This window comes from Mytilinidion resinicola (genome assembly GCF_010093595.1).
Source record: "Mytilinidion resinicola strain CBS 304.34 unplaced genomic scaffold BDZ99scaffold_1, whole genome shotgun sequence".
Lineage (NCBI taxonomy): Eukaryota > Fungi > Ascomycota > Dothideomycetes > Mytilinidiales > Mytilinidiaceae > Mytilinidion > Mytilinidion resinicola.
Genome location: NW_022985437.1, coordinates 397,380 through 422,256, shown reverse-complemented (window position 1 = coordinate 422,256; position 24,877 = coordinate 397,380). Strand labels below are relative to the sequence as shown.

The window sequence follows — 24,877 nt, the reverse complement described above, 5'->3', positions numbered from 1 at the left end:
ACACGTGACTACCCAACCAAAACCTTCAAACCTTACTCCTAAATGCCAGTACTCTCAATACACTGCCTAGATTGTTGAAATCCGCCCTCCTCCAGTCCCATCATTTTACCATTCCCTCCAACAACTCGCCTGGCTACTTACTACAACTGTTTGTGCTACCCTCGGCCTTTCAATCAGTCCAAAGCTAAAGATAGAACATCAGCCCATCCAGCTGCTCCTTCCAAGGGTTCTTCCTCTTTCCATCACATCCCCATAGCCACTTAGCTCGGCGAACATACTCTAGCACCTTGTCGGCCTTCTCATTGTCGTTGTCACCAGCAAGCAGTGGCACGAAATCCGGGTGTCGCGAGTAGTCGTTTACCGAGAGTGTTCGGATGTACTCAAAGCCGCGGGCGGTAAGTTTGGTGGCGTAATGTACTGGGAGGGCGTAGGCGACTTGGCGGGCGAGTTGGGAGGAAATGTTGAGCGTTTCAGTCTGGAAAATAGTTAGTGATACTATTCACATCGAGATGCTGCCGGAAGTGGGGGTTATAGACTCACGAGAACTTCCATGTTGGCCTTGCCCAGCTTCATCTCATCTTTGAGAACGGTGTAGACATAGTTTTTGCGGGAAATTATTTTGTCGTCGGTCGATGCTACTGGCCTGGTGTATTCGAACGGTACGAGCCCTAAAGGTGAAGATTCGAGATGAGTGAGTATTTTGAGCTTCTTGGTAAAGACCACATAGGTGATCGCGGGACTTGGAAGATTGAGTGACTTGAATGCATCCTTGATAGCCTTGCATTCCTGGTCTACAACCTGGTTCATGACGTCGCCCATCTCTCGGGTCAGTCCGTCTCTGAAGAAAAGAATGCTCTTCAGAGACTTCTTGCCAGTTCTCTTAGACCAAGCTTCAACCCTTTCTATCATCATCTCCTTGAGTTCATCGATTCGCACTCTAGTAGTGTAGATTAATTTCTGGGGTTCACTGAGAATTTCCAGGTCCCCCTTCATTTCATTCTTCTTCGGCGAGGTTGATCCGCTTTTCTCCTTCATTTTAACGTCGAAAGTTCTCTGCAATCGCATAGATCCAGGAAAGTGTACGTGTTGGTCGTTAGCACTGGCGACCACTGCGGCGATCGAGGGGCGTGCTATCTTCGGCTGTCCATCTACTGTTTGTAGCGTTTCGGCGGGTCCAGCTCCAGGGTGGGCAACATGCGCACCAACGACCATGACACCTCCGTCCACTTTCATCTCTTTGAACTTCGCAGCAATGTTTGTTTGGTAATTTGTACCACCAAGCATAAACTTCACCTTTCGGGCAATGTTGGCGGGGAAATATGTCTGATCTTTCCATTCCGGCATAGCTTCCAAAGCTGCCTTCGATGCGTGTACGGTTGGCACGCCTGCTACTAGGTCTCCAATGCGGTGAAAGTCGGCAGTTGCGTTGGCAACTTCTTTCGCATCCTTGCCTACGGGGTCCATGAGGCAGAGTAGGGCGCCTTGGGTCTTTGGATCGAATTGCTTGGCAAACTTTTCAGGGTTAGAGAAAAGCTCGGTAGTATCGCTCACTCGACCATGCCAATACTTTGCGGTAGTCTTGTCGGAACCCAACACCAATTTTGATAGCGCCGGGATGGCATGTCGGAACCGGTCTTGGAAGACCTCTAATTCGGGATCTTGTGGAGAAGCCAAATTCAACAGTCCAAATCGTTCTAAGCGTCCTTTGCTATGGTTTTCCAGGCGAGGCTTAGTCTCAATTTTGGGTGGTGACCCGAGCTCAGGTAGTTGGTTTCCTGGTGGTGGCTTGAACGTCTTGTTAGACCATCGAATTTTCTACGCTATTGTAAGCTCGAGACACGACTTAGCGAGGTCAAATACTCACGTGCTTGTTATTGACTGTATCTTTGGTGGCACCATCGAGCCAAGGACCACTGAGCCAAGTGTTGGCTATCATTGATAGAGAGCGATCTCCGCCATCGTTGAGACCGACTGGCTTTTCGCGCTGAATGGACGTTCTGAAGGATTTGAAGTCCGATTGGAGGATACAGATCTTCGCAGGAACTTTTTGATTGGGCTCAATCCAAAGAAACTCTAATGGAACCCAGGCTGCTCGACCCTGTTTGGTTCCGCCAATGTTGGCGAGGGGTAAATTGGGAAATTTCAGCCCGTTCCCCTCCCCTGGTCGGATGTCTGGGTGGTTTTAGCATGGAGTACGAGTATCCCATCGTATATCTACTTACAGTTTTCAAAATACCGAGTTACCGTCATCTTGCTCCCGGTACTCGTGCCCTTTGACGCTGCCCCTGGGAGGACGAACGCGTAGATATCCGCGGGCATTTTTACAGCTTTGATTCGAGACCGGCGGGCGTCAACGTGGAAGTTCCCATCAATGACTTCAGAGTCTTTCAAAACGCGGCTCTGAACAATGTTCGATGCGTAGCGCCCATGTGGCCCCCGGTCTCCCAGCGAAAGTGGAACATATGAGCGGCGAACGGGCAGACCGACGAGTAGGCTTTCCAGTCCTCGGAGCGTTGGCGGATTCTGGCAAAGGCCCTTGCACATGATTGTCTCCCCAAAGTAGCTAAACAGCATGTCGGTGACCGGGCAACTGTGGTAATAGGCTCCGACGCAAAAGTCAAGGCGCAACTGTGTTTTATCGTCAACCGTATGGAGAGATGGAACGTATTCGACCCTAGGATGAACCTTCAATGCCGCTATACTGCGCTTCTCGAAGCCCGGAGGTTGCTTCGGGTATGAGAACTGGCCTCTCGACGAATGAATGTCAGTTGACGTAGATTTCGGAGAATTCCTCAATAGAACCTCCAGTCTTTTGAGATATCTTTCCCCATCTTCCCAACTGTAAGACTGAACCTTTTCAACGGTACACTTAGCGTCGTCAACAGTACCATCTTTATCCTTGATGATGCCCTTGACTGGGATCGAAGTCTTGGGCCCTTTGAACTTAGGTTTTTCATCCGTCATGATGAGCTCGCCACAAATCGTTGCTTTGCCCTTCGCAGTTTTGAGATCTACGGTTCCTAGCATTTCGGTCTTGAAATTCATCGCACCGTCGCTCTTGAAATGCTTGAACGCTTCTTCCTTGAACAACTCCTCAAAGACTCTGCGATGTAGTTTGCGGTTGTGTTCATGTTCCTCAGGAATTTCGATCAGAATAGTGACAACTTGAAGCGAAGGACCACTATCGATGTTACACGTGACTGCACCCAGAAAATCTCGCTCATGGGATATAGATGGTGATGTTCGTGGCATTAGAAATTTGTCATCCGTTGTACTTGACGAGGATGAATTTGTCGATTCAGATTTGGGGGAGAGCTCTGGCTTTGACAATCCATTTCCAAGTTTCGAGCTAGGAGACGATGGCTTTGGTGATCGCTTCCGCGGGTCTGTCGAGGAGGGCAAAGGTTTGCCTTTTAGTGGTGGTGTTGAGGGGGTCCGGGTATTGGGAGAGGCGGGATTCTTTGAAGCGGTCGGCGAGCTCCTATTAGAAGTCTTCTGTGGGGTTACCGGTGCCATTGTGTGTCTAAGACAGGATGCTGAGGCAATTACTTGGTCTTAAGTCTAAACGCTGAGAATGAATCGATACCATCTTGTACCCAGCGCTTTTATAGCCATTTGACGCACCGCCTTTTGCCTTTTCCGCTACTTGTCATTAGAGACAGAAAGTATCAGGCGGCATGAAGCAATTATCGAGATGATGGTTGGTAACATATGATCTGATCATCTTCATGACATTCGATTGCTAGGCGTTTGAGCGTCGAGGTTTGCGGACCATCAATCAAGGGCATGGCGCGCGGAGAAATGGAGCATCTAGAGTTTTCACAACCAAGGCATTTCGAGTTTGGAGCATCGAGTAGAGACATCCCCAATGCGAGTTTCTGGAATTATGCGGTCGCATGCCGATGTAGAAGAACAGATGGGGATGATTCATGACCTCAAGACAAGTCAGTGGTCCTTCGCGAACCTCAGTCAGTAGTTTGTGATATAAGGGGTGTTGCTCCAGATGGCACTGTTTGTCTTGATGCGTCCCGAGTGTTGAAGGGTGAAGAATGAGAGCTGGATGAAAGAAGCTGCTAGAGGACGTGCGGTCATCACGTGACTGGCATGAGTGCTGCTAAATCAGTGAAGCCCGAGCGCAAAACAACACCCGATAATCGGAAATTAGGAGTCGATAAATCGATATTGCTTTGTTCTTCGCGATATGGCCCGAGGCGCAACGACTCCGCAACAGCCTCACGGCTCAATGAGGCTGGCTGTTCCTGCGTCGACAAGCGCAGTTCTCGAAGGCGGCTTTTCGCCCGAACACATCCGCTATCGTGCAGCATGTGCACGACGTCACACCACTGCGATGGAGTATGGTCGTCGCGATAGAGATCTGGGGAACCTTCTCGGCTCTCCGCTCTGGTTGTCACGAGCGGCACGAGGCTCGACATCGTCAAGCGGCAGCGGCCAATGGATAGATGCACGTTGGGCAATGAGGCCTGCACATTGCTCCTCCAGGACGGCCAGCCGTGGAACTCTCACGATGCGCCACGTTCACGAGCGACTGGCTCCGTCGGGCCGCAGTCACAACCGTTTCTGCATGCTCCCGTTATCAGTCGCCTGCGTGCTGCCCTACTGATCCCGAGCCATCGAGCGCCGGCGATCTGTCCGATTCTTAAGAAGTCCGCCGCAGCCTTGCACTAGTAGTGACCTCATCTTCCTTTCGTCCCTATACTTGTCTGTCAAGATGCCGCCGTCGGGACTTCGAACTTGCCATTCCTCTTAGACCTGCTGTTTGTTCAGTTTTCAAACTCTTTACGGTCGACTCCCCTCCGATCTATCTTTGTCTCTTCACGCATCTCATGTATGAACAATGTTGAATAAATCAATGCGCTGCCACTTTGTATCCTGCACTATTACCATCTCCCTTCTTTATACATAGCTTCTTCTTTGTCCCCAGTTCTGTATACATCTGCTTTTGCTTCTAATATTTCTATCAGACACTTGTTCTATTTTGCGGCGTACCTTTCTCGATAATATATTATTTTTCCAACCTTCTGCTGTACCTTTCATCTTCTATCCATGGTTCCATCGACCCTTTACCACGCCTCACAACCTACTCAACTACGGATCCTCCAGCCCTTGGCATGTATTATTACACACATTGATTTTACGACCTACAAAACCCAGCCCTTCTCAACGCTCTTCAGACATCACAAAATCCAACCAACATCGAGACAAAAAGTAACCTCTACCCCAATATCCTCCCAACCATGGGCCCTCCAAACCAAGATATAATCAACTACAGTGCTGCCAGTACTCCACCACTGACTCCTTTGTCTCGACCCCATAAGGACTCGATACCTACCGAGACGGACGACACCTTCAGCTTGACTGATCGCAGGACGACAGAGCTGTTGGAGTTCCCCTTCCGGACTACAGACTATACGCTTGATAAAAAGAATCTGCTCGGTAGCGGGCTATGGAGCGACGTGTTCCTTGCATTACCGATTATACCAAAGCTTTCAACAGCACACTCCGATATCGAAATAGACGTGCTAGGAACACTCTCACCTCCCTTGACCCCCGTCAAGGCTCGAAATACCTCAAATTCCATTCCTTCTATACCTCAGGCCTACGCAATCAAATTACCGGCAATGACTTCCGCGAAAGCCGTCATAGCTTCCGAAGCACGCATCCTTTCACACCTCTCCTCCTTCTCCTCGTACAGCGACCACATCGTCCCCTTCTTCGGCCTCGACACTCGTAACGGCGCCCTCATCATGAGCGCTATGCCCAACAACCTCAACGCTTTCGTCAAAAACCTCAACACCTTAGATGCCACATCCCGCACTGCCCGTATCGTACAAGAGTTTCCAAAACTAGCACTCAATCTAGTTCGCGGACTAGAATGGCTCAATACCCACAACGTCATCCACGCCGACATCAAACCAGACAACATCCTTCTTACCAAGAGTGGAATGCCTGTATTCGCCGACTTCTCGTCTTCCATCCTGACAATCACCTCCGACGAGCTCGGCGCATCATCAACGGCTCCTGTGGGTGGTGGAACGTGGGACTACCTATGTCCGTCAATACTGACCCGTGATTCGAGCACGGCACGGTATCCGACCCCTTCTACCTCGACGGATTTATATAGTCTCGCTATCACGCTCCTCTTCGTCGTGATAGGGCACTCGCCTCTTGATTCTGCTGGGTCCAACACATTCAGGAGGCGGGATATGGTCAAACAAGGTACACCGCTCGCTTTCGCATTTGGAGGCGATAAGGGGAATGTGGCTGAGCAGCGATGTAAAGACCTATCGACAACTTTAGGTTGGGATGTCGTAGCATGGTTGCAAGGAGGGCTGCGGAAAAGTGAGAGTAGAGTAGGGGTTCGGGAGTGGAGGGAGAGTTTGGAGAGGCGGATGTGATAGTTGTGTATTATACCTTGTGATTTTGACGATTGAGCGATCGAATTTTGTATAGTTCTTAGATTTTGTTTCATATATATGTCTATGACGTTTCGGATTGGGAAATCGTTCGCATTCGCGACGAGAATATGTCTTGTATTATTCGTAATTTATCCTTCATTCAATATGGTTCGCACGTGACTTGTAGTTGTATATCCACCATACTCATAAGTTTTCCCGTGAGCCTGCGCGCTATAGATGAGTACGCTTCGTGAGGCATTGCAAGTTAGAAACAATGTCGTTGATTGATAAAGCCAAAATGAGGCCTTGAATAGAGATAGCAAAGCACTCATTAAACATACCGATTATTATCTAACCTGCCGAAGGTACCGACTGAACCTCATCAGTACCATCCGAGTCGCTTTCTACTCCGTTCCATTACTAGTATACATAATCAACACTAATAGACCGCAGCATTTCAAGGTCATCGCTTAGGCGTCCTCAACATGCGCCTCTCCAAACATCGCTGCCAGCTCACGTCCCGTAAGATCATCCTCGGAGAATTCTGGATGAATTCCGACACCGTGCAACCACTTCCACGAGGCGGGCTGTCAATCGCCCTTCTGCAGTAACCACGTTGCCTCTTCCCAGGCTGGCAAATCATTCCACGGGATATCTTCGTCGCCGAAATCCACTTGGGTGAAGTAGTAGTCATCGTTGTATCTAGCTTCCTGACCAGGCGCGTAATCGGTAAGCGTTTCCACTACCTTCCGAGCCTCGTTCAGACAGGTCAGAAGCATCTTATGAACCATCTCCGCGGCAGTCAGGACTGACCCGATCGTGTTGGCGGCGTTTTCAGGGCTTCGGGCTTCAGGCTTCGGGCCTCTGTCTCTTCCTTTTTAACAATCGTAGACTTTTCTCAAGTCAACAAGCAATTCCTTCAAGCTTCCTCTTCTATATCTCAACACCAGGTTCCACCACAAGCAAGTTTTATTGCAAGCACCTAGACATTATCTGACAGAAGCAAACACGCATCTTCCTTTTCATGGTCTTCTGCAAGTAGCAGAACGATAGTGTTCTTGGCCGTACGTAGTAGAACCTGCGCTCCTGTTCACTCACCATTCAGGTAGTCACCTCCAAAGTTGAATGGTAAGCAAAAGTTTGAGACGATAGTCATAACCCCAAACTCCTTTGCTTGTTGAGCGTGCGGCACAGTCGTCAGCGTCGAGCTCCGTACACGGTCCCCCCACACTCATCCGCCCCAAGAGTGGAGAAAAAGCTACGCTCTAGTCTAGCTATCCCCATGTACGAAGCGCGCGCAACGAGATCCTCCCAGGTTTCAAGGCCATTCAGGATTTGTGAATCTATTGATGTCAACGTCAAGCACATCGGCTGCGGCGCAGCTATCGGCTGCGACGAAGCTTACAGCCTAGCTAGCGAGTCACTTGTTTCAAGACAGGGGTTTGCCCGTATCGAAGCCGAGTAACTAGCTTTTAGATTATGCTTTCTGTAGATGAACGATCGATTTTCGTGCTTAAAAGTCTTCGGTCCAAAAGAAAACACTATCGATACATATGCCCTGGAATCGGTGGTGCGACATCGTAAGCAGTAGTGATGCTGCAGTGCCCAATCTCTTTGCGGTCATTCCAACTAACGACACCCCACTGAACGGGTAGTATATGAGCCTCTTTATCTTCCGGTGGCTGATGACACTGTGCACTATAGCCGCACTACAGGTCCGCACCAACGGCGCAGACTGTGCGCCCCGTGGCAGTTTCCGGAATCCAAGGAGGAGGACGATGAGAACGATGATGCAGCCTGACACCAAACTAAAGATGATACCCATAACTAACCACCCTACGCGAGAAGCGTCGTACTGATAGTTCCGTGAGCCATCAGCATTCCATCCTGCTGTCTGCACCACGAGAACGCTCTGGGATATAAGCCAATGTAACAGAATCGACGAACCAGAAAGTGGAATAGCGTAGCGGAGTGGCAGTGACAGGAAGTAAGACGAACGTTGGATGCCAACGGGGAAAGACACTTGGAGCAGTCGTTTATGGCTCGCCATGTTTGCCCACTCGCAGGCTACCAAGACGCTCGTGAGGAGGCCATTGATGAACAGATAGAGGAAAGAGCAAAAGATCTGGAACATGTTGGAAAAGAGAATGCAGACTAAGAAGCCGGTCGTTTGATTGAATATCTTAAAGCCTCCCCCAATAAGCGAGTATGCTCGCACCTGTCCAACACCTTGTTTCCATAGGTTTGGGATATCTGTAGGAAGGCCTTGCGTTTTGCGGGCTTTGATAGTTTGGGATAGGAGAACTCCAACGACTATTAGACTTATTTTGCACCTACGGAAGGTAAGTTTGAGCAGTAAAGCTTCGGAGGGACGACCTACAGAGCCATGGTGACTATCCACGTACGTTTACTGGCTGCCTGAAACCACCATAATCGGTTTTGAGGGTCCCACGGAAATCGTGCGTATTGCCACTTTTGATTGTTGAAATCCGCAAGGGTTGAACCGCACATGTTCTCTGTATTGAAATCGCTGTGTTCTAGGAAGGAGTGAATGGCATCGCCTAAGATCACTAGGGTGGTATCTTTAACGCAAAGGGCCGTGTAGTAGATCAGCGCACATTTCAGCGCATTTAGTATGCAGACCAAGATCATGATAGGCGGACTGTAATGTAGAGAACATCGCGTGCTATTGGAGCCGACAGCATCGCTTAGACAGTGGTTAACGGGTATGCTGTAACTTGGCGATGCACTGACGGTCCAGTTTGACAAGTGTGGAAGCATCTTGTCGAAGCTGCATGCTTTCTTATAATTCCCAGGTAAATACATGCCCAGCCGGAAGCAGTGTCCCAATCGGTCCGATGTGAAGGGTTGTGAAATCCCTCAATTAATGACGTTCCGTCGTTTGAGGTAATCGAGTTGTTTACGAAGACAGTGACTATTACAACGTCCCCAACGGCGGCGAGGGGATCGGTATATCACTTGAGGCAAGGCTCTTTACTCAGCTTCTGGAATTTCCGTCCCTGGGTTTGGAGTCGAGATAGAGCTACATCTGATGTATTCCAGGGCGTATTATTATCCAGAAAATCGCTCGTAACATATGCAGTAACGTAAGAGTTGATGGGTACTGATGAAAACACCGCGGAATTCCAACTGAGTTTCGATTAGTCCCCTCTTTTAACGAGCTCAATTACCAGGGCTTTCCGATCACGACTGTTCGGAAAGGAATACGGGATAGATATTGGAGGAGATAGAAAGGTATAGCGTTCTCATGATTTTAATCGAGTTCCTACCTTACGGTGAATCAATCTTCAGATGTACGAAGAAGAAAATGGTAAGGACTTACAAGAGACTGAGGAATCCAGAGTTGATGAATAATAGAAACCAAAAAATTTGTCTTACCCAGGCGATGTGTGGAAGGTTACGGATGCTCGGGCATCCAATGTCAAGTCACTTGTGCTTTTGATGTGCCTCATCCAATTCTTTTCGAGTCGGTGCAACTAGGATTTGCATGCAGAAATTGCTTGAACCAAGTAGCACGGTGGATAAACCGTTGATGATCAAATGGAGCCAGAGATCCAATTGCTTAACCACGCCGCAATTTCCCTGGTAAATCGTACCGATCCCATTTCTGGTCTTGCTTTTGGACATCACCCAGGCAGTTCAGGCGACGTTTATGACAAAAACGATGCCCGATATCGCCTGATGACAGGACAATGCCACTTTCCTGTCCGCAAGTAGCCTTTTCCACAGAGAGTGCGACTTGTCAGGATCGGCAGCAGAGAACCAGCGTTTGACGATCTTTACGCTGGCAAAGCGATCGCTGTATGTATTTTCGTAAGCAGTCGATAACGAACGGAGATAATTACTTCGAAACACTTACTTGATCAAGTTCGCATCTTGTATCGTTGTTATAAGTGAAAGTCCAAGCTCTGAGGTCGGAGAGTCCAGATCATGGCCACCTGGAACCGAAGCAGCTAGTTCTGACTTATGAAGAGCCCCAACGTCTACCATATCGCCAGCAGTAAGACAGAGCCTTGCTGCCTATAGGAGTAGGTGGAACGAGATTGTCATTGGCGGGTCGGCATACTGAAAGTCTCAAAGGACGTGGTGGTCTAGTCTTATAGAAGTGGCGACGGCCTCGTGCCCAGGTGCACCCTACCAGACAGACACCAGGCAGACATTGTGTAAAGAAGATGGGTAGAAACGCTGGAAAACCTGTTCCGACCAGTTCGCGAAACAAGCCGTGGAGATGCAAAAAGGTCTGAACCGATCCGCATCTCCAGCTGGAGGCGCAAGGCAAAGCTGCGAGGCACAGCTGCAGGGCACAGCTGCAAGGCACCAAAGCAGCGTGAGAGGAGGAAATGGAACGCCTCAAATCAGTCCACAGGTGTGTTGACCAGTGACAGCCGATTGCCGCCTTTATGCACAGGCCACTAGTGTTCTTGTACCGCAGCGTAACACGCAAGAATTATGAGGCGCAGTATTTCAGCGCGCATTTCGGAGTTCGGACAAGCTGTTGAAATATATTGACTAACATCATACTGTTAGTTAATGAACGAATTTTAGACACTGGGACAGCCTCGTATTTCTAATGCCGGTAGGACTCAGCGTTGTTCCTTTGCTGGTAAACCTGGCTCCCGTGAGGCTGGCAATACCCACCAAAGTGACAAAATGAGTCCCTATTGGTTACGCTCTAGCATAATAAAGGCCGATCAGAAGTTCACACGCCCAGTCAAGAGCGAGGTCGTCTCTTCCTCCAGCGTCTTCAACTAATGAGGGTTTGAAGCTATTCCGTGGATCTACTTTCGGGGCAAGGATTTAAGAGGCATTTTAGGAGAAATCGAATTGATGTAGCAGGGGATGTGCGTGAAAGTGGGAGACCGCTTTGAGATCAAGGTTTACCAAGTCAGGTGACCTCTCACGTGAGCTGCGATTCTAGTGAAAAGAACTCGACCCCGTTCGCCCCAAGCTTGATGCCTCGAACTATCATTATATTCCTCATGTGTCCTCGCATGAGAACACGCGGATGATATCATCTTTAAAGTACGGTCATACAGTTCTGCCGAGGATCTGAAGCCAATCGTCTAGAAGCTCGCTCCCACGTTCTCTCAAACCTCATGTAGTCGCAACGTTCTTCATCACCCTTCACCAGCGCGCTCTTTCTTCGAAATGATTGCCATTGAGCATCCCTCTGGCGGTAAGAGAGATGCGAGATGCACGATTCATCACCGCAACCGCTCTCGTTGTGTCCGGCGTTGGACTCGCGATGCTTCTCGTGGTTGATATGACCATGTTCTCCTCTACCTACCTTTGGCCATTGCTACTCCTACCGCTCGCCGCATCACAGTCTGCCACTGACTTAAGCTGGAACCCACCCATTTCATCCTGGATCACCAATTTGTCCGACATCATCAATGGAACAGGCACGCACGGTTTCATCTTCAACTCCTCCGAACTACCTAAAGGCACGGAATATGCCCGCACGTATAATTGGTGCAACATGCCCCATGTTAGGCTGGAAGACTATCCGATCGCCCCCCTCGAGTATGAACTTGACTACGTTGAGGTGGTAAGGCAGCCCTAGTCCCAAGTATAAGTGTAAAGAATCCTTGAATAACCAAACATGTCGTCTTTTAGATCCACCGTCACCACAAACGCACTCCCTATGAGTCGAACCTGTTCCCCGAAGAAGTACCACCTTGGTCCTGCACCGATACCGCCTTCTCATACGCCTCCAAACCCACAGGCCCACAAGCCCACCATCCAGCGGATACATCGTTGAAGACCGCCTACCACCACTCCTCCAATCCCTTCATAACCCCAGAAACCACCAATTGGACGTGCCAATTCCCGCAAATCACGCATGGAGGTCTCGAAGATTCCTATCAGCACGGCCGCGACCTCTACTCCGTATACCACGACAAGCATTCTTTCCTCCCCGACTTAAATGACCAGCACGTCCAGTTCCGCGTTACAAACAATCGGATAACTAGCCAAGTAGCCGGAATGGTTATCGCAGGAATGTACGGTTCCGACTCAATGAAAGACCTCAGTGACTCTCCCATAGTACCGCTTCACGTTCAGCCTTACCAAATTGACAGCCTAGAGCCTGCCTACTCGTGCCCTGCCGCCGTAGGCCTCTATTCCGCCTACGCGGTCGGTAGCAATAACACAGCTTGGCTCTCCCACCTCTCGGCTGCGAAGCCGTTCTTTACAACTCTCGACGCCGCCTCGAAAATTGAAGCGAACAACACCGATTGGCATGTTTCATTCGACCACTACTTCGACAACCTCTCCGCGCGCCAATGCCACGGCCTCCCCCTACCCCCCGGAATTTCCCAAAAAACAGCGAATGCAGTATACCGCCTTGGGCAACACGAATACAGCCTCATCTATCGCGCGCTTGAACCTAGCTTGAGATTCTCGACCGGCAGTTACGGCGTCTGGCTCGCGGAGTTGGCGGATAATATTGAGAAGCGGTGGCACGGAAAGAGCAAAGTGAGGTTCAGACATAACGTGGGGCATGATGGGTCGATTAGTAGGCTGTTGTCATTTCTGCAGGTTGAAACTATGGTTTGGCCTGGGATGGGCGCCGAACTGGTGTTTGAGGTTTACAAATTAGGGAGTAAGGAGAGCGAGGACGTAAGGAACGGGGGTGACGGGAAGAGGTGGGTGAGGGTTCTATGGGGCGGCCAAGTGCTGGTTAGCTCAAATCCAGTCCTGGGGAAGATGCACCTGATGGAAGCGGAGGTGTTTTTGGATTACATCTACGCTATCACAGGAAAAAAGGCGGAGAAGGTGAAGGACTTCTGCAATTCTACGTAACCTCATAGGTCTATCTTGGTAAGAAAGAGTGGAATTACCGTACAAATACGCACTCAATACGGATCGTACATACTACATTAACGCCCCTCCCTCACCAAAATTTCCGCCGCCCGCTCCGCAACCGCATAAATTGTGCTCGTCAAATGCCCCGTTACTTGCCCTGGAAACACACTCGCATCCACCACCCTCACATTCCGTGTCCCATACACTCTCAACTCGCTATCCACCACCCCGCCCAGCTCCCGACTCATCATTGCCGCCGTGCCCACCGGGTGGTAGTTCGGGCCAAACGTCGACTTCAAAAACTCAATATACACCTCATCCGGCGCATCTGTCGGCACTGTAGTGGTGTTCGGCACCAACTCGGGCCCAACAAGCGCCGCGAGAGGCGCCACGGTGTACGATTTCCGGATGTACCGCGCGATGGCCGTTTGCGCGAGCTCGTCGAACTCGAACTGGAAGAAGTTGGGTTGGATGGCTGGATACGCTGTCGGGTCTTTTGACTGCGTGTGCACGCTTCCCCGCGAGAAAGGCAGAAGGCTCCAGAAAGGGGTGGCGAGTTCGGGGGCGCCGGCGATGGGGACCGAGAGGATCTCAGCGAGGGGGGTGGAGGTGTGGAAGATTACGTCGGCTTGGAGGGAGAAGATGGTTTCGAGGGCGGAGGCGTTGAGGGCATGGTTAGAGTTAGAGGCGACGGCCGCGGCATAGGAAGGGATGGAGCACCGGAGGTTGGCTTCAATGGTGCTGGTTGAGGAGCCGAAGAGATCGGCGGCTGTGGCGTGGGAGACGTAGGGGGGGTAGCCGGTTGTGTTTAGCGAGAGGCTCGTGGCGACGCCATTGTTGGGTTGATCTTGAAGGTTTTCGCCGACGGAGGGGAGAGCGATGCGGAGGGGGATGGAGTATTTGGTGAGAATGCTATCGAGACGAGAGGTTAGGTTTGGTGTGGAAGCAAGGAATTGAGCAATTGCTCCAGAGCATGTGATGTGTGAGAAGAAAGCTAAGGCAACTAGGAAAGCTGAATTAGATGCAACGAATGGAAATTGCACTTACTCAGGGTTTCCAATGCCTGAGTGTTCCAAGAAGACTGGAGTTCGCAGAGATCCAGCTGATATAATTACCTCGCGAGTAGCAGAGATGTTAGAGATAAGTCCTCCTACCGATGTAACCTCAACTCCCGTTGCAGTATACTTATAATAATCGCCATCCCATATCAGCTTGTTAGCCACCGTGTTTAGATATAAGTGAAGGTTTGGTCGTTTAGCTGCGAAAGGATAGTAGTACGCTCGCGCTGCGTCCTGTCGAATGCCCTTCCCGCCAACACTATTGTTCAACGTAAATGGCCACACTGAGAAGCCGCGTAACTTGCCACCACTTGTGTCCGCATTGTACGGTAATCCGACGTTCTGCCAAGTCTCGTTCAAGATGGAGTGGGCATCCCCTCCCATCAAGGTCGTGCTCCAACCCACTGTGACTGGACCTCGGAATCCGTGATAATCTTCTATGTAAGCTGCTCCATCGTCCTGTCGCTGAGCGTCTGGAACTTGGAAGTGCTCGCTCTTTTTGTAGTACGGCCTACATTCATCAGACCAGGTGATTTGAAGGGTTTAAGACCTGAACTCACCACAAAGAATCCCAATTCCAGCCGTCGTTTCCCAACTTTTCCCAGGTGTCAATATGGGCTGCTTCAGGACGTATATACGTCATCCCTAAACCCGAGTCAACGCGTTGATCGAGCATGTATGGCTGAGACTAAAGTACTTACCATTGATAGTACTGGTTCCTCCCAATGCTTTTCCAGAATCATATATCAAGGTACGATTCAACGCATATGTCTGAGGTTCGGCTGGATATGCCCAATCAATTGAAGTTCCTAACGATAGTCCAAAGGCTGTCGTGTCCGTGACATTGGGATTGTTGAAGACCGAGTCTCCGGCCTCAATGACTGCGACTGTGACGTGTGGATTCTCCGTCAATCTATTCGCAACTACGAGTCCAGCTGTCCCTCCGCCTACTACAATGTAGTCATAGCGAGGATTACTAGAATAACCGCAATGGATAAAGACCGCCTGAAGCAGCAGAATGAGCAGAGAGAGCATGGTAGAAATGGATAAGTCTTACGTAGGTGAAAGGTTGCTGGCGATGACGAAATGGGCATTTTATGGGCGTAACCTACGGCCGGAGCCTCGTATGATCGCGTGTTTCCCCATCATGGACTAGAGCATGCACAGTCTGGTCATTCTCGGGGGGTACTGCGGAGATTCTGGGGCGGGCGGTGAGACCGTGCCTGGGAATATAGTGATCAGCGGCTTATGCGCTGCACAAATGTATTCTTCGGTGTTAGCGGCTGTGCTTCCTAAGCACCGTTACGTAGCGTGTTCATCGTTCATACGAAGTAGCATTATAATGTAGTAACCGTTGCTGCTTGTTGAGTGCCTATGTGTTCGCGAAGGGGCGTTCGAGGTGCTGGAGAAAAAGGGCCTTTTCTCCAGAAGATTAGTCCGGTTTCGTCAGAGGTGTGGAAGCTTGCTAATGGGAATGATTGTGGGTCGGCCGAAAGACCAACAACATTCCATCTCCTCCTCCTCTACATCAATGAAGAAGCGTCTGCACGATGCCGGCCTCTCGGGTATGTGTCTTCTTCTTCGTAGGCGAGTACCTAGGTATGTCTATAGCACTACCATGCTAAGCGCCACTAGATCCTTCGAACATACGTACTTACTGAATCGACGCGGAATCCATCCCTGCCTTTAATCTTGTATCGACAAACGAGCGCTTTTTGCCGTCTAACAGTATTTCTTCTTCTTCCGCCGACGATTTTGCATCAAACTCGGCGTTGTGGGCTTTCTAAGTCGTTGCTTATGCTTGCAAAGTACCAAAGTAAGTTACCAGTTTGTACGTACAAAATCGCAGTGCAAGCAGCCGCCTCAACTTGGAGTTGCTGGCATAGTAGCTGCCTACATGCCTAGCCAGTTACAACTTCTACAGAGAGGGGTTGGGGTACGGTGGCCTACCGTGCCTACCGTGCCTACTGCTGTCTCTAATTAGTGCTTCTGCCTACGCGTACAGTCACTTCCTACGTAGTATATAGTTTGGCCTTCGGGCCCCCGAAATAAGACAGAGTTCACGTCAATTTGCAACCTGAGTCCTCAGCAAGCATGAAAGACGCATCTTAAGATGTCTAAAAATGCTTAGGTACTTCTACAATTGTGTCCTGTCTCCTACTTTGAGCTCTTCTTCTACGGCCAGAATGACGATACCTAAACAGGCAGCCGGGTCAAAGGGAAGGCTTTTTCTCAGGGAATCTCACACTCATGTCTGCCAGCAATGATGTATGTAAGCGATCTGCGTGCCATACACATCACGCCAAGGTGCAGCGGCGCACATTGACCATAGTCAATTGAACACGCTGCAGGGGTAAGTCGGGGCACGTCTGCCAACCTTCCGTTGATCATCACGACATTTTCGCCCGAATCTCCGCATATTCAGAGAAGACATGAGTGACCAGATAATTTAGCTCTGCCCAACCCTTAGGGCAAATAACTCACGCTCCCTGCTTATCCGTAGGTGGTGACCGGTGCTTATGTCAGTTCGCTGGAAGAGGTCCTGCACATCATTGGACCTAGCTCCTCGCTCAAGCACTTAGTTCGTTGCCTCTACTTCTTTCTACATGGGATGGGTATATTACACGGAAGACGACTTTGAGGAGGAAGACTCTGAGGTCTTCGATGAAGAGCTTAAATATGCCATCTCCAATCCTCCACGTCTGGGCTGAGACAGTTCTACATAATCTCCCATTGAGCTGCTCGAGCAATAGTTGCTCCAACTCCTGGAAGAGGCTGTCAGCGTCATCTGTAGCCTGCTCGGCAAGCCCGGCGCCGACGATCATATTTATCTTTGTAGCTTTTGGACACCAAAGTGAGGCCGATACGTTGACGTCGGCTGCCTTACCAACGCGGAATTCGAGCCAACGGGCACCCCTTTGAGCGATAGTCCCGCTTGGAATGAAGGCGATTTGCCTAAGAAGAACGACTAGGAGGCGCGTCTCTGCACTGGTTGCCTTTCTTGCACATCTAGGCGAACTTCTGCGAAGGCTATCTTACTGGAAACGAGCTTGAGATGCTGTTTGGCGGGCTGGTAGTGGGCGTCATCTCCTCCGGTGGTTAGGATATAGGGGAGCTGATTGAAACCCGGCCGCCCCTCATCATCAAGCTAAAGGTACCGACATACACAGCTTAATTCTCACGGCGTCAACAAACGAAAAGTAGGCGCAGCTTGTCCAAGGATTGAGACATTTACCATAGCTCGATTTCCAGAGCTACACCTTAACCATGATGGCCGATAACATTCGTCAATAAGCATTAAGGGCTTCGCCGTCTTGGTAAATTATACACCAGTTAAATTTCCGTGGTATAAGTCTCTAGATACCTTTCAATAGCTTCCACTGTTAATCACAACGACACCTTAAGCATTCGATTGTTTCAGAGTCTTCAACACCTTCAGAAAAAATCACCACTGGGAAGAGCCTTTTAGCTGACAACCGGGCCGCAAATCATGCCAAACAGGCTCCGCTCTTCGTGGCCTTGGTGGTCGCTTTCTGCCTCATTCCAAGTACCGTTTGAGCCAGTGCAAGTTGAAGGAGGGGACGTTGTTATTTGCCTATCACAGTATGCTTCTGATATGCTTATACTATCAAGTTCCGTTCTCCGCCAGATCCCTTGGTTCGATGCTCGCCTGAGCTCGCGCTGGAACCCGGATGACGTGGAAGATTACGCGAACTTAAACACTGGTGAACAGATGGAGATATGGCTATATGACCTGAATTATTGCGCAGAAGGCAATTGCTGGTTGCTTGATTACGTATGTAACGACATTGTTTTACTGAGAATAGAACGCCGGTATTGACAATCGCGTTAGGACATCGACTCAGGTTGAAATTGATGTGAACTCTGATTTCTATGGGTGTCTAGCTCGTTGTTTATATACTAGGGGAAGGAGGGGGGCCAGCCCCGGGGGCATAACGTGGTATCTCTTCCTGACGCGTTACTTAATTCATCCTGTTTCCTGATACAGTACTGATACCGTGCTGCAGCACTGCTGTTGCACTACCTGTTACTTCCTCCTGTATCAGCATGCTATCCTGATACGTTACTGCATATGAGTTGCTGACCCTAGGTTGTAGTGCTGCAACCCGAGTCATCGGCTCACCATTCTGGCCCCCGAAAAACAGAAAGGCTGATCGCACGATCAGTTCCAGCGATGGAATGTCCTACCTTTCATATTATGCTTCTAGCTTCACTGACTCTCGTTGGGGGCACGCGGACCATCTCGTCGATGCAACATGGTACTACTACAATGCCATCCGCGACCATAAGGTCCTGTTTGCCCTCATGTATGGCAAGGATATCGATCTAAATAGCATTCCAACTGGCGAGGCTTGCATATGTCTAGCCAACCTTACGGCGTACTCGGAGTATTACTGTTGCTTCCCAGAAATGGCTGCCGCGTATCAACTGCCTTGCGTTCCCTTTCTGGTTTATGGAAAGACATCTCGAAGCGCCAAAGGTTCTACCTCTCCCTCGCTATCAAGCTCAGGGTCTTCGACATCTACGCCGAGGCGATACGACACATTGTGGGGTCGGACAGCCGAAGGAAATTCCATCTCCCGTAGTTGAGGCCTTTGGAGACGTTCGAGCGTTCAAGGGATTGATATTCGAAAAGCGAGAAAGCCTCTACGATCTTACCAGTCATCTTCACATTCAGCTTCGAGACATCGGCATAACTAAAAAGCAAGGGAGACTTTCGAGATGGAAGGCCGTTCCAACTGTGATCCCATCCCTTGGACCGTGGACCGAGGATCCAGACTTCGACCTGAAGTGGATGGACACTGAGCACATCGCCAGATCTGTTTATACCGATTGGCTGTCTCACAACTTCAGTCAGAGCAGGCTGAGTTATCAGAATGTGTCAGAGCATCACGAGTAAGTCTCATCTTTCTCATTCTACCTGTGCACTCTTGCTTGAATTCGTACTGCTAATTTACCGGCAGGTCTTTTAAGTCGACATTCTCTCGCATAGTCGAGGCAGACAACCAAAAGGACACGAAAATGTTTACTGTGAGGATCAAGTTCGAGGATTTCGAAAGGGTTTCCCCAGAAGAAGGTCTAAATTGGGCGCACGGGCTTCCAATGCCGACTCCAGTAGAGATGCTGCACGAGAAGCTCTTGCTCTGTCTGTAAGAAGCTCGGGAACAGATCGAGCCGACGATCGATCATGATTTCCCTCCAAAAGCTCGCTACGACGAGATCCCTTACTTCACGTATGCTTATGTCGACGAGGAAGATACTCCATGGTATGGAAAGGCTCCTTGGAAGGAGGTCACGTGGCCTAAAAAGGGTGACTGGGAACCGGAGTCGCTGGAGTGGCTGGAAGCCATGAGGATAGAGCCAGTGTTCTCTGCAGATTATCTCTCCGGATGCGAGCTCGATCTGATGTTTGGGTTGGAGGATGACTAGCTTACTGTGTTTGATCCTTTAAGCTGTGCTAGCTGCACCTGGACCGTGAGAATGCCTCGGATTGAAGTTATTCGTTTAGTTCGTAGAGTCAGATTACTCTATGGATAGATCCCCAGTTCCTTTAAAGTATCATGTATGAGCGTCCTAAGACTTCGTACACGCATGAATCGCCTCTAGAAGTCGATGCTTAGGTGAACAGGAAGCAAGATAGTCAGTATAGATAAGAGGGTACTCCAAATGCTGCTAGGCTCATCCACAGCCTAATTTTCATGGCGTCAACACCCGAAGAGTAGGTGGTGCGGCTCGCCGAAGGGATTGAAACCTTCACCGCAAGACAGTTCTCACTTTTCAGAGCTATTTGTTGGTCAAGGTAGCCGATAATATTCGGCAGTTGGCGTTTGAGTGCGCTGTTCTCTTGGTGAATTATAATTTTATTGAACTTTTGGGGTATAAATATCTACCCCCCTATCTTCATTCTTTTAGGTCCTTCAACTTCGCAACAGGACACCACCACTCCATCAAGAAGGTCCTTTCATTGATCACTCTAGTCGACAGAGCCTTTCCGCGCACAGTTGCCTTGCCGTGCCTCGTTCTCCGGTGGGGTCTTTCAGGTTCACGGATCATTCACGTGATTCAATTACTGTCGAATCTCCTTAATCACTCTTTTTTAACCAGCGGTCCTTCCATCATCAACAACACCGCATCATCAACAACACCACATCACCAACAACACCAAAGCCTTTCATCCTTCACTGCTACCTTACACTAGACCGAAAGCCACATTCTTGCTTTAAAGATCATGGACATAATCGCCCTTGTTCAAGGCTTTAAACTTGATGTCGCTAAGTTTGACAGATTTCTCGTCGCGGGCGGTCTTCCACACTCGGGTTGTAACAGCTACAACCTAGGATCAACAACTCATACGGTTCACGGTCACCTACGTACAGACTTGGAGTTGCTGGCATAGTAGCTGCCTACATGCCTAGCCAGTTACAACTTCTACAGAGAGGGGTTGGGGTACGGTGGCCTACCCTGCCTAATGCTGCCTACTGCTGCCTCCAATTAGTGCTTCTGCCTATGCATACAGTCACTTCCTACGTAGTATATAGTTTGGCCTTCGGGCCCCCGAAATAAGACAGAGTTCACATCAATTTTCAACCTGAGTTCCACCGAATGAGGGATTACAACCCGTCCCTTTCGAAGGGGCAGTCATCGCGGAGCTCTTCAAAACCAAAGGCGTCGATTGCGAAATCCGAGTTTTCGTACCGCAGAGGAAAGGATTCAGCCGGTCGAAGTATGTCTTTATTTGTTGCGACTGGACCTATGTACACAACACAAGAGTGATTGAGGGCTTGCTGCAAATGCCCGTGCCGGCCACTTTCGAAGCTATGCGCCAGTCGCTTCAGGCTGAGTCGGGCATCTCAAGGTATATTGTGTACAACGAGAATACCCAATCGTTAACTAGGGAAGAGTTCATGGCGCGCAATAAGGTAAGTTGACCCTCCCTGCTTTAATAAATCTAGCTAATTCAAATTAGCCGCCAATACCCTGCGGCGTGTGCGATTCCGCTTTTGTTGACTGGTACGAACGCGTGGGGCATCGTCGTGATAAGCATGGAATATTCGAGGACCCAAACGCACTACCTAATTGCTAGATTATGGGGAAATAGACGCCGCCAAGTAGTGTTAGTGGAATGGGGTTGTGCAAGTTAGTTGAGGCGATGGAACCTACGGCGATACTCGGGCCCCGTCGGGTTGTTTCATAATGATCACAGATCAGCCAGTACAGAGTACGGGCCTACACCCGAAACCGAAACACACCCTCAAACAAAATGGAAATCAACACCAAAAGCTAGATTCTAGCCCCCGGTAAAAGCGCCCAACCCTACTAAATATTCGCCTTTTTCAAGATAGAATACTAAGTTAATATAAGGGGAGGGATATTAGCACACCCCCTAATCACTACGCACGCCCCCTTTTGACTCCACGCACACCCTGTCGCTTCACCGCCTTCTAATTAGCTCGGACTACCGCTCCAGAGCCTCCGATTTGCTCGCTTAACTTGCTCACTAATTCTAAATGCTCTCTCCAAATGCGGCCATGTCACAGCCTATCTGATTTGTGCAGCTGTATATACAGCCGTACGTGAGCTCGTACGTGAGGCTATACAAATCGACATGGATATACAGCCTTTCTGTTTTACAGCGCATCCTTTCCGGTTTGTGCAGCCGTATATACGGCCGTATTTGAGCTTATATATAAGGCTATACGTGAGGCTATACGTGAGGCTATACAGCTGCACGAATTGGAAAGGATACGCTGTAAAACGGAGAGGCTATATAGCCGTGCCGATTTGTATAGCCTTATGTATAGCCTCACGTACGAGCTCACGTACGCCAAAGTGGATGCACGTGAGAATAGAGCTCCGGACGAAGTTCCGAGCCGCTCCAGCCAATCAAAAGATCAGACGAGAAGGGGGTGTGCTTTTACCGAAATGGGGGGTGTGAAACTACCGAAAAGGGGGTGTGCAGGTACTAGCGCCCAAATAAAATTTTAGAGATTTGGACTCCAGGGCCGGATAATTATATATTATCTATTGTCTATTACCTGTCATCCAACAAACCTTTACACTATTACGAGACGAGATTTATGCATGCAATCCGTGTAGATTTAAGTCTTCCTTTTCACTCCTTTGTGTATATATAGAGCCTTATGCTGCTCCTACAATTGACAGAGTTAACCTACACTTTCAACCTGAGTCCAACCCCTGCCCCAAGCAGACGGTCGTGCCGACTCCTCTTAGCTACAGATCGTCATTACGGCGACCTGGGAGTGGGTTATTTTCGCAATTAAGTTCTCGATCCTCGACCTCTACGCTAAGATTTTCTGCGTCCCATGGTTTGTCAAGGCCTGCTATGTCTATATGGCATTTCAGGTCGCCTCGTCCTCTCCCTGTTCTTAACTACCATGCTGCTTTGCCCACCGTTAAGGTTCCAGTGGGACAAGACGATTCTGGGAGGCGTCTGTAGAGACCTGATTACCAGCTACTATACTATCCACATCATCATCTTGCTCACTGATGTCATTGCGGCCGTTCTTCCTACTCTCGGTCTTTGGAAACTCAACATGAACACTTGGAAAATTATTGGTATCTCTTTCATGTTATGCTCGGAGCTCTGTACGTCTTGACCAATTTCTCAGTCTAATAGCTACGCTAATTTCATGTCCCCTTTGCAGCATATCGCTTTCAACATCATCCGCCTTGCGTGGAGTGATAAAGTTAAGAGCCCAGACAGCAACAACGATCACGCGGTTCTCTTCTGTTTCAACGAGCTCGCGATCCAGCTCAGTCTTATCCTTGCCTCGGTTCCCATCATGCAACCGATCCTGCGCAAGTACTTTGGTTCGGCACATCCCGCACGGCACTATCACACAATAAATATGGTGGTAGTGCAAATCTGATTCAGCTTGGGACTATTGGTTCGCCCCGTGTTCGCAAGTACAACAACACCCTGCAGACAGAAAGTGCATTCGATTTGGATGAGAAGGATGAAGGGAAGAGCGCAAGCCACGATTCCACCTGCTTCAAGGGTGTGCCAGCGTCAGGCAGGGATCGCCGGCATTGCCCGAACAAGTAATCGTCGAGACTATGGCAGCAGCTTCCTTTTAGCGGCATGTATTTCAATTGCTACCTTCGTGTGAACCTGGTCATTGGTTGGCAGTAGGCGTCATTTACCTAGGCTGCGGTAAGAAAATAACTAAAATGCCACTGGCCGCATAGAGTTCAAGTGTGGCCATCTCCAAGAAACGACTCTAGATACTACCGCACTTCCGGATGTGTTAGGGTTTTGGCCCTCTTTCTTATCCAAAAACAACCGGCCTAACACAAGCGACCTTCAGTACGTTGGCCGCCTGTTGAACACAGGCAGGTCGCTGCCTGGAGAAAGCGGCAATGCAACGGTGGCAGCTGAGCGCGAGGCAGTCTCTGGGAGGGCGTTGAATGGGCCACCATTTTAACAGAAAACGCTCGCTAGTGCGGGTGAGTAGTGAAATAGCGAGGAAATGTCGTGTCTGGGTGGAAGCCAGTAGCGTTGGCTGGGTTAAAAGCGCGCGTAGTGGTAAACTATGTTGAGTGAATGACTAATTGAAGCTTCAAGCTGACTGAATGCGCCAGCTTTTCTGCGGGGAGGCTGTGTCTAAGGCTCTGCCTTGTGCTTCTCATTCACTAGAATCTGCTCTCTCTTTAACCATCGTCTCGACGAAGACTTTCTTCATTTTCTTACCTCCAGGCCATAGCGCTGAACGCCCGCGCACTATTTGGTCAGGCATGGCTGATCCGTTCGCAATCATTGGACTTGTCGATACAGCCTTTGGACTCGGGTGCAAAATCTACGCCTTCTTCTCCGCTCTTAAAGATGCGCCGAAGGAAATTCACCGCTTTCATGAAGAGCTAGGGGTTTTCAACGCAGTGCTGGAAGACGTGAAACAATATGTCAAGGTCTTCACAGGGTCCAGCTTCGCGACGGAAGATGGGATCAAGCTGAAAATTATCGAGATGACCTTGAAACAATGCGAGGCTGAGTTCCGGGATATTTATGATGCAATCAAAACCCAGGACGAGAAGCTGTCGCTTTCAACTCTGAAAAAGCTCGGAAGCTCTTCATCTTGGGTTTTTGATTGTGATGAACGAGAAAGGTCGACAAAGCGCCTCAGCCGGGCTCGTGAAAGTCTTACCATCGCTTTCTCCAGTGTGAATAGGTATGTTCTCGTGAAAGAAGGAATCGTGAACATCACTAAATGTTCACTAGTCGGCAGAATATTGTTGTTCGAGAAGAGATCAAGTTTGTCCGAAACGACATATCCGATATTAAAGACTCGCAGCAAGATCTATATTTCCTAGTACATTCTATGTTTGTAGCAGGTCAAGAGAGAGTGCAAAGTCTGGATTCGAGAGCAGAACGAGAGAGGACCAAGAGTCAGACTCGGCTTGATGACTTGGCTGACAGGTTCGAGCCTGATCTGTCCGCTCTACGCCGTACGCCTGCTACTCCAAATAGAGAGGCTATGGATGATCGTTCTAGTACTCAGGTTAAAATTGATGTGAACTCTGCTTGTATTGTAGTGG

The 24,877-nt window shown here is 49.5% G+C and overlaps 10 protein-coding genes across 10 annotated transcripts; 7 read left to right on the top strand and 3 right to left on the bottom strand.

Annotated features, from left to right (window-relative positions):
* Positions 1–256: 256 nt before the first annotated feature.
* BDZ99DRAFT_3627 (uncharacterized protein) lies at positions 257–1,853 on the bottom strand. Its single transcript, XM_033714696.1, has one exon. It carries the CDS (start codon positions 1,462–1,464, stop codon positions 529–531), a length of 936 nt encoding a protein of 311 aa, XP_033583841.1. The 5' UTR covers positions 1,465–1,853; the 3' UTR covers positions 257–528.
* Positions 1,854–4,971: 3,118 nt separating this feature from the next.
* BDZ99DRAFT_3617 (kinase-like protein) lies at positions 4,972–6,571 on the top strand. Its single transcript, XM_033714682.1, has one exon. It carries the CDS (start codon positions 5,256–5,258, stop codon positions 6,414–6,416), a length of 1,161 nt encoding a protein of 386 aa, XP_033583840.1. The 5' UTR covers positions 4,972–5,255; the 3' UTR covers positions 6,417–6,571.
* A 917-nt stretch (positions 6,572–7,488) lies between these two features.
* Positions 7,489–9,534, bottom strand: BDZ99DRAFT_3568 (uncharacterized protein). Its single transcript, XM_033714631.1, has 3 exons — positions 8,797–9,534; positions 7,822–8,749; positions 7,489–7,759 (listed from the first exon to the last, which is right to left on the bottom strand). The coding sequence occupies exons 1-2, from the start codon at positions 9,240–9,242 to the stop codon at positions 7,930–7,932; spliced, it is 1,266 nt and encodes a 421-aa protein (XP_033583839.1). The 5' UTR covers positions 9,243–9,534; the 3' UTR covers positions 7,489–7,759; positions 7,822–7,929.
* A 2,172-nt stretch (positions 9,535–11,706) lies between these two features.
* BDZ99DRAFT_375120 (phosphoglycerate mutase-like protein) lies at positions 11,707–13,241 on the top strand (the record flags this gene model as incomplete). Its single annotated transcript, XM_033714960.1, has 2 exons — positions 11,707–11,985; positions 12,054–13,241. The coding sequence occupies 2 exons, from the start codon at positions 11,707–11,709 to the stop codon at positions 13,239–13,241; spliced, it is 1,467 nt and encodes a 488-aa protein (XP_033583838.1).
* BDZ99DRAFT_404082 (putative glucose oxidase) lies at positions 13,144–15,352 on the bottom strand. The gene is made up of 4 exons (XM_033716382.1): positions 15,004–15,352; positions 14,863–14,947; positions 14,292–14,813; positions 13,144–14,156 (listed from the first exon to the last, which is right to left on the bottom strand). The coding sequence occupies exons 1-4, from the start codon at positions 15,335–15,337 to the stop codon at positions 13,319–13,321; spliced, it is 1,779 nt and encodes a 592-aa protein (XP_033583837.1). The 5' UTR covers positions 15,338–15,352; the 3' UTR covers positions 13,144–13,318.
* A 2,440-nt stretch (positions 15,353–17,792) lies between these two features.
* On the top strand, positions 17,793–19,753 carry BDZ99DRAFT_564696 (uncharacterized protein; the record flags this gene model as incomplete). The annotated part of the gene is made up of 4 exons (XM_033727387.1): positions 17,793–18,098; positions 18,732–19,219; positions 19,288–19,438; positions 19,493–19,753. The coding sequence occupies 4 exons, from the start codon at positions 17,793–17,795 to the stop codon at positions 19,751–19,753; spliced, it is 1,206 nt and encodes a 401-aa protein (XP_033583836.1).
* An 881-nt stretch (positions 19,754–20,634) lies between these two features.
* BDZ99DRAFT_456674 (uncharacterized protein) lies at positions 20,635–20,918 on the top strand. Its single transcript, XM_033718509.1, has one exon. It carries the CDS (start codon positions 20,732–20,734, stop codon positions 20,885–20,887), a length of 156 nt encoding a protein of 51 aa, XP_033583835.1. The 5' UTR covers positions 20,635–20,731; the 3' UTR covers positions 20,888–20,918.
* On the top strand, positions 20,901–21,846 carry BDZ99DRAFT_456672 (uncharacterized protein). The gene is made up of 3 exons (XM_033718508.1): positions 20,901–21,243; positions 21,291–21,621; positions 21,686–21,846. Exons 1-2 carry the CDS (start codon positions 21,115–21,117, stop codon positions 21,405–21,407), a joined length of 246 nt encoding a protein of 81 aa, XP_033583834.1. The 5' UTR covers positions 20,901–21,114; the 3' UTR covers positions 21,408–21,621; positions 21,686–21,846.
* A 1,128-nt stretch (positions 21,847–22,974) lies between these two features.
* BDZ99DRAFT_513137 (uncharacterized protein) lies at positions 22,975–23,390 on the top strand (the record flags this gene model as incomplete). The annotated part of the gene is made up of 2 exons (XM_033724684.1): positions 22,975–23,147; positions 23,204–23,390. 2 exons carry the CDS (start codon positions 22,975–22,977, stop codon positions 23,388–23,390), a joined length of 360 nt encoding a protein of 119 aa, XP_033583833.1.
* Positions 23,391–24,079: 689 nt separating this feature from the next.
* BDZ99DRAFT_469952 (uncharacterized protein) lies at positions 24,080–24,743 on the top strand (the record flags this gene model as incomplete). The annotated part of the gene is made up of 2 exons (XM_033721599.1): positions 24,080–24,510; positions 24,674–24,743. The coding sequence occupies 2 exons, from the start codon at positions 24,080–24,082 to the stop codon at positions 24,741–24,743; spliced, it is 501 nt and encodes a 166-aa protein (XP_033583832.1).
* Between the last annotated feature and the right edge of the window lie 134 nt (positions 24,744–24,877).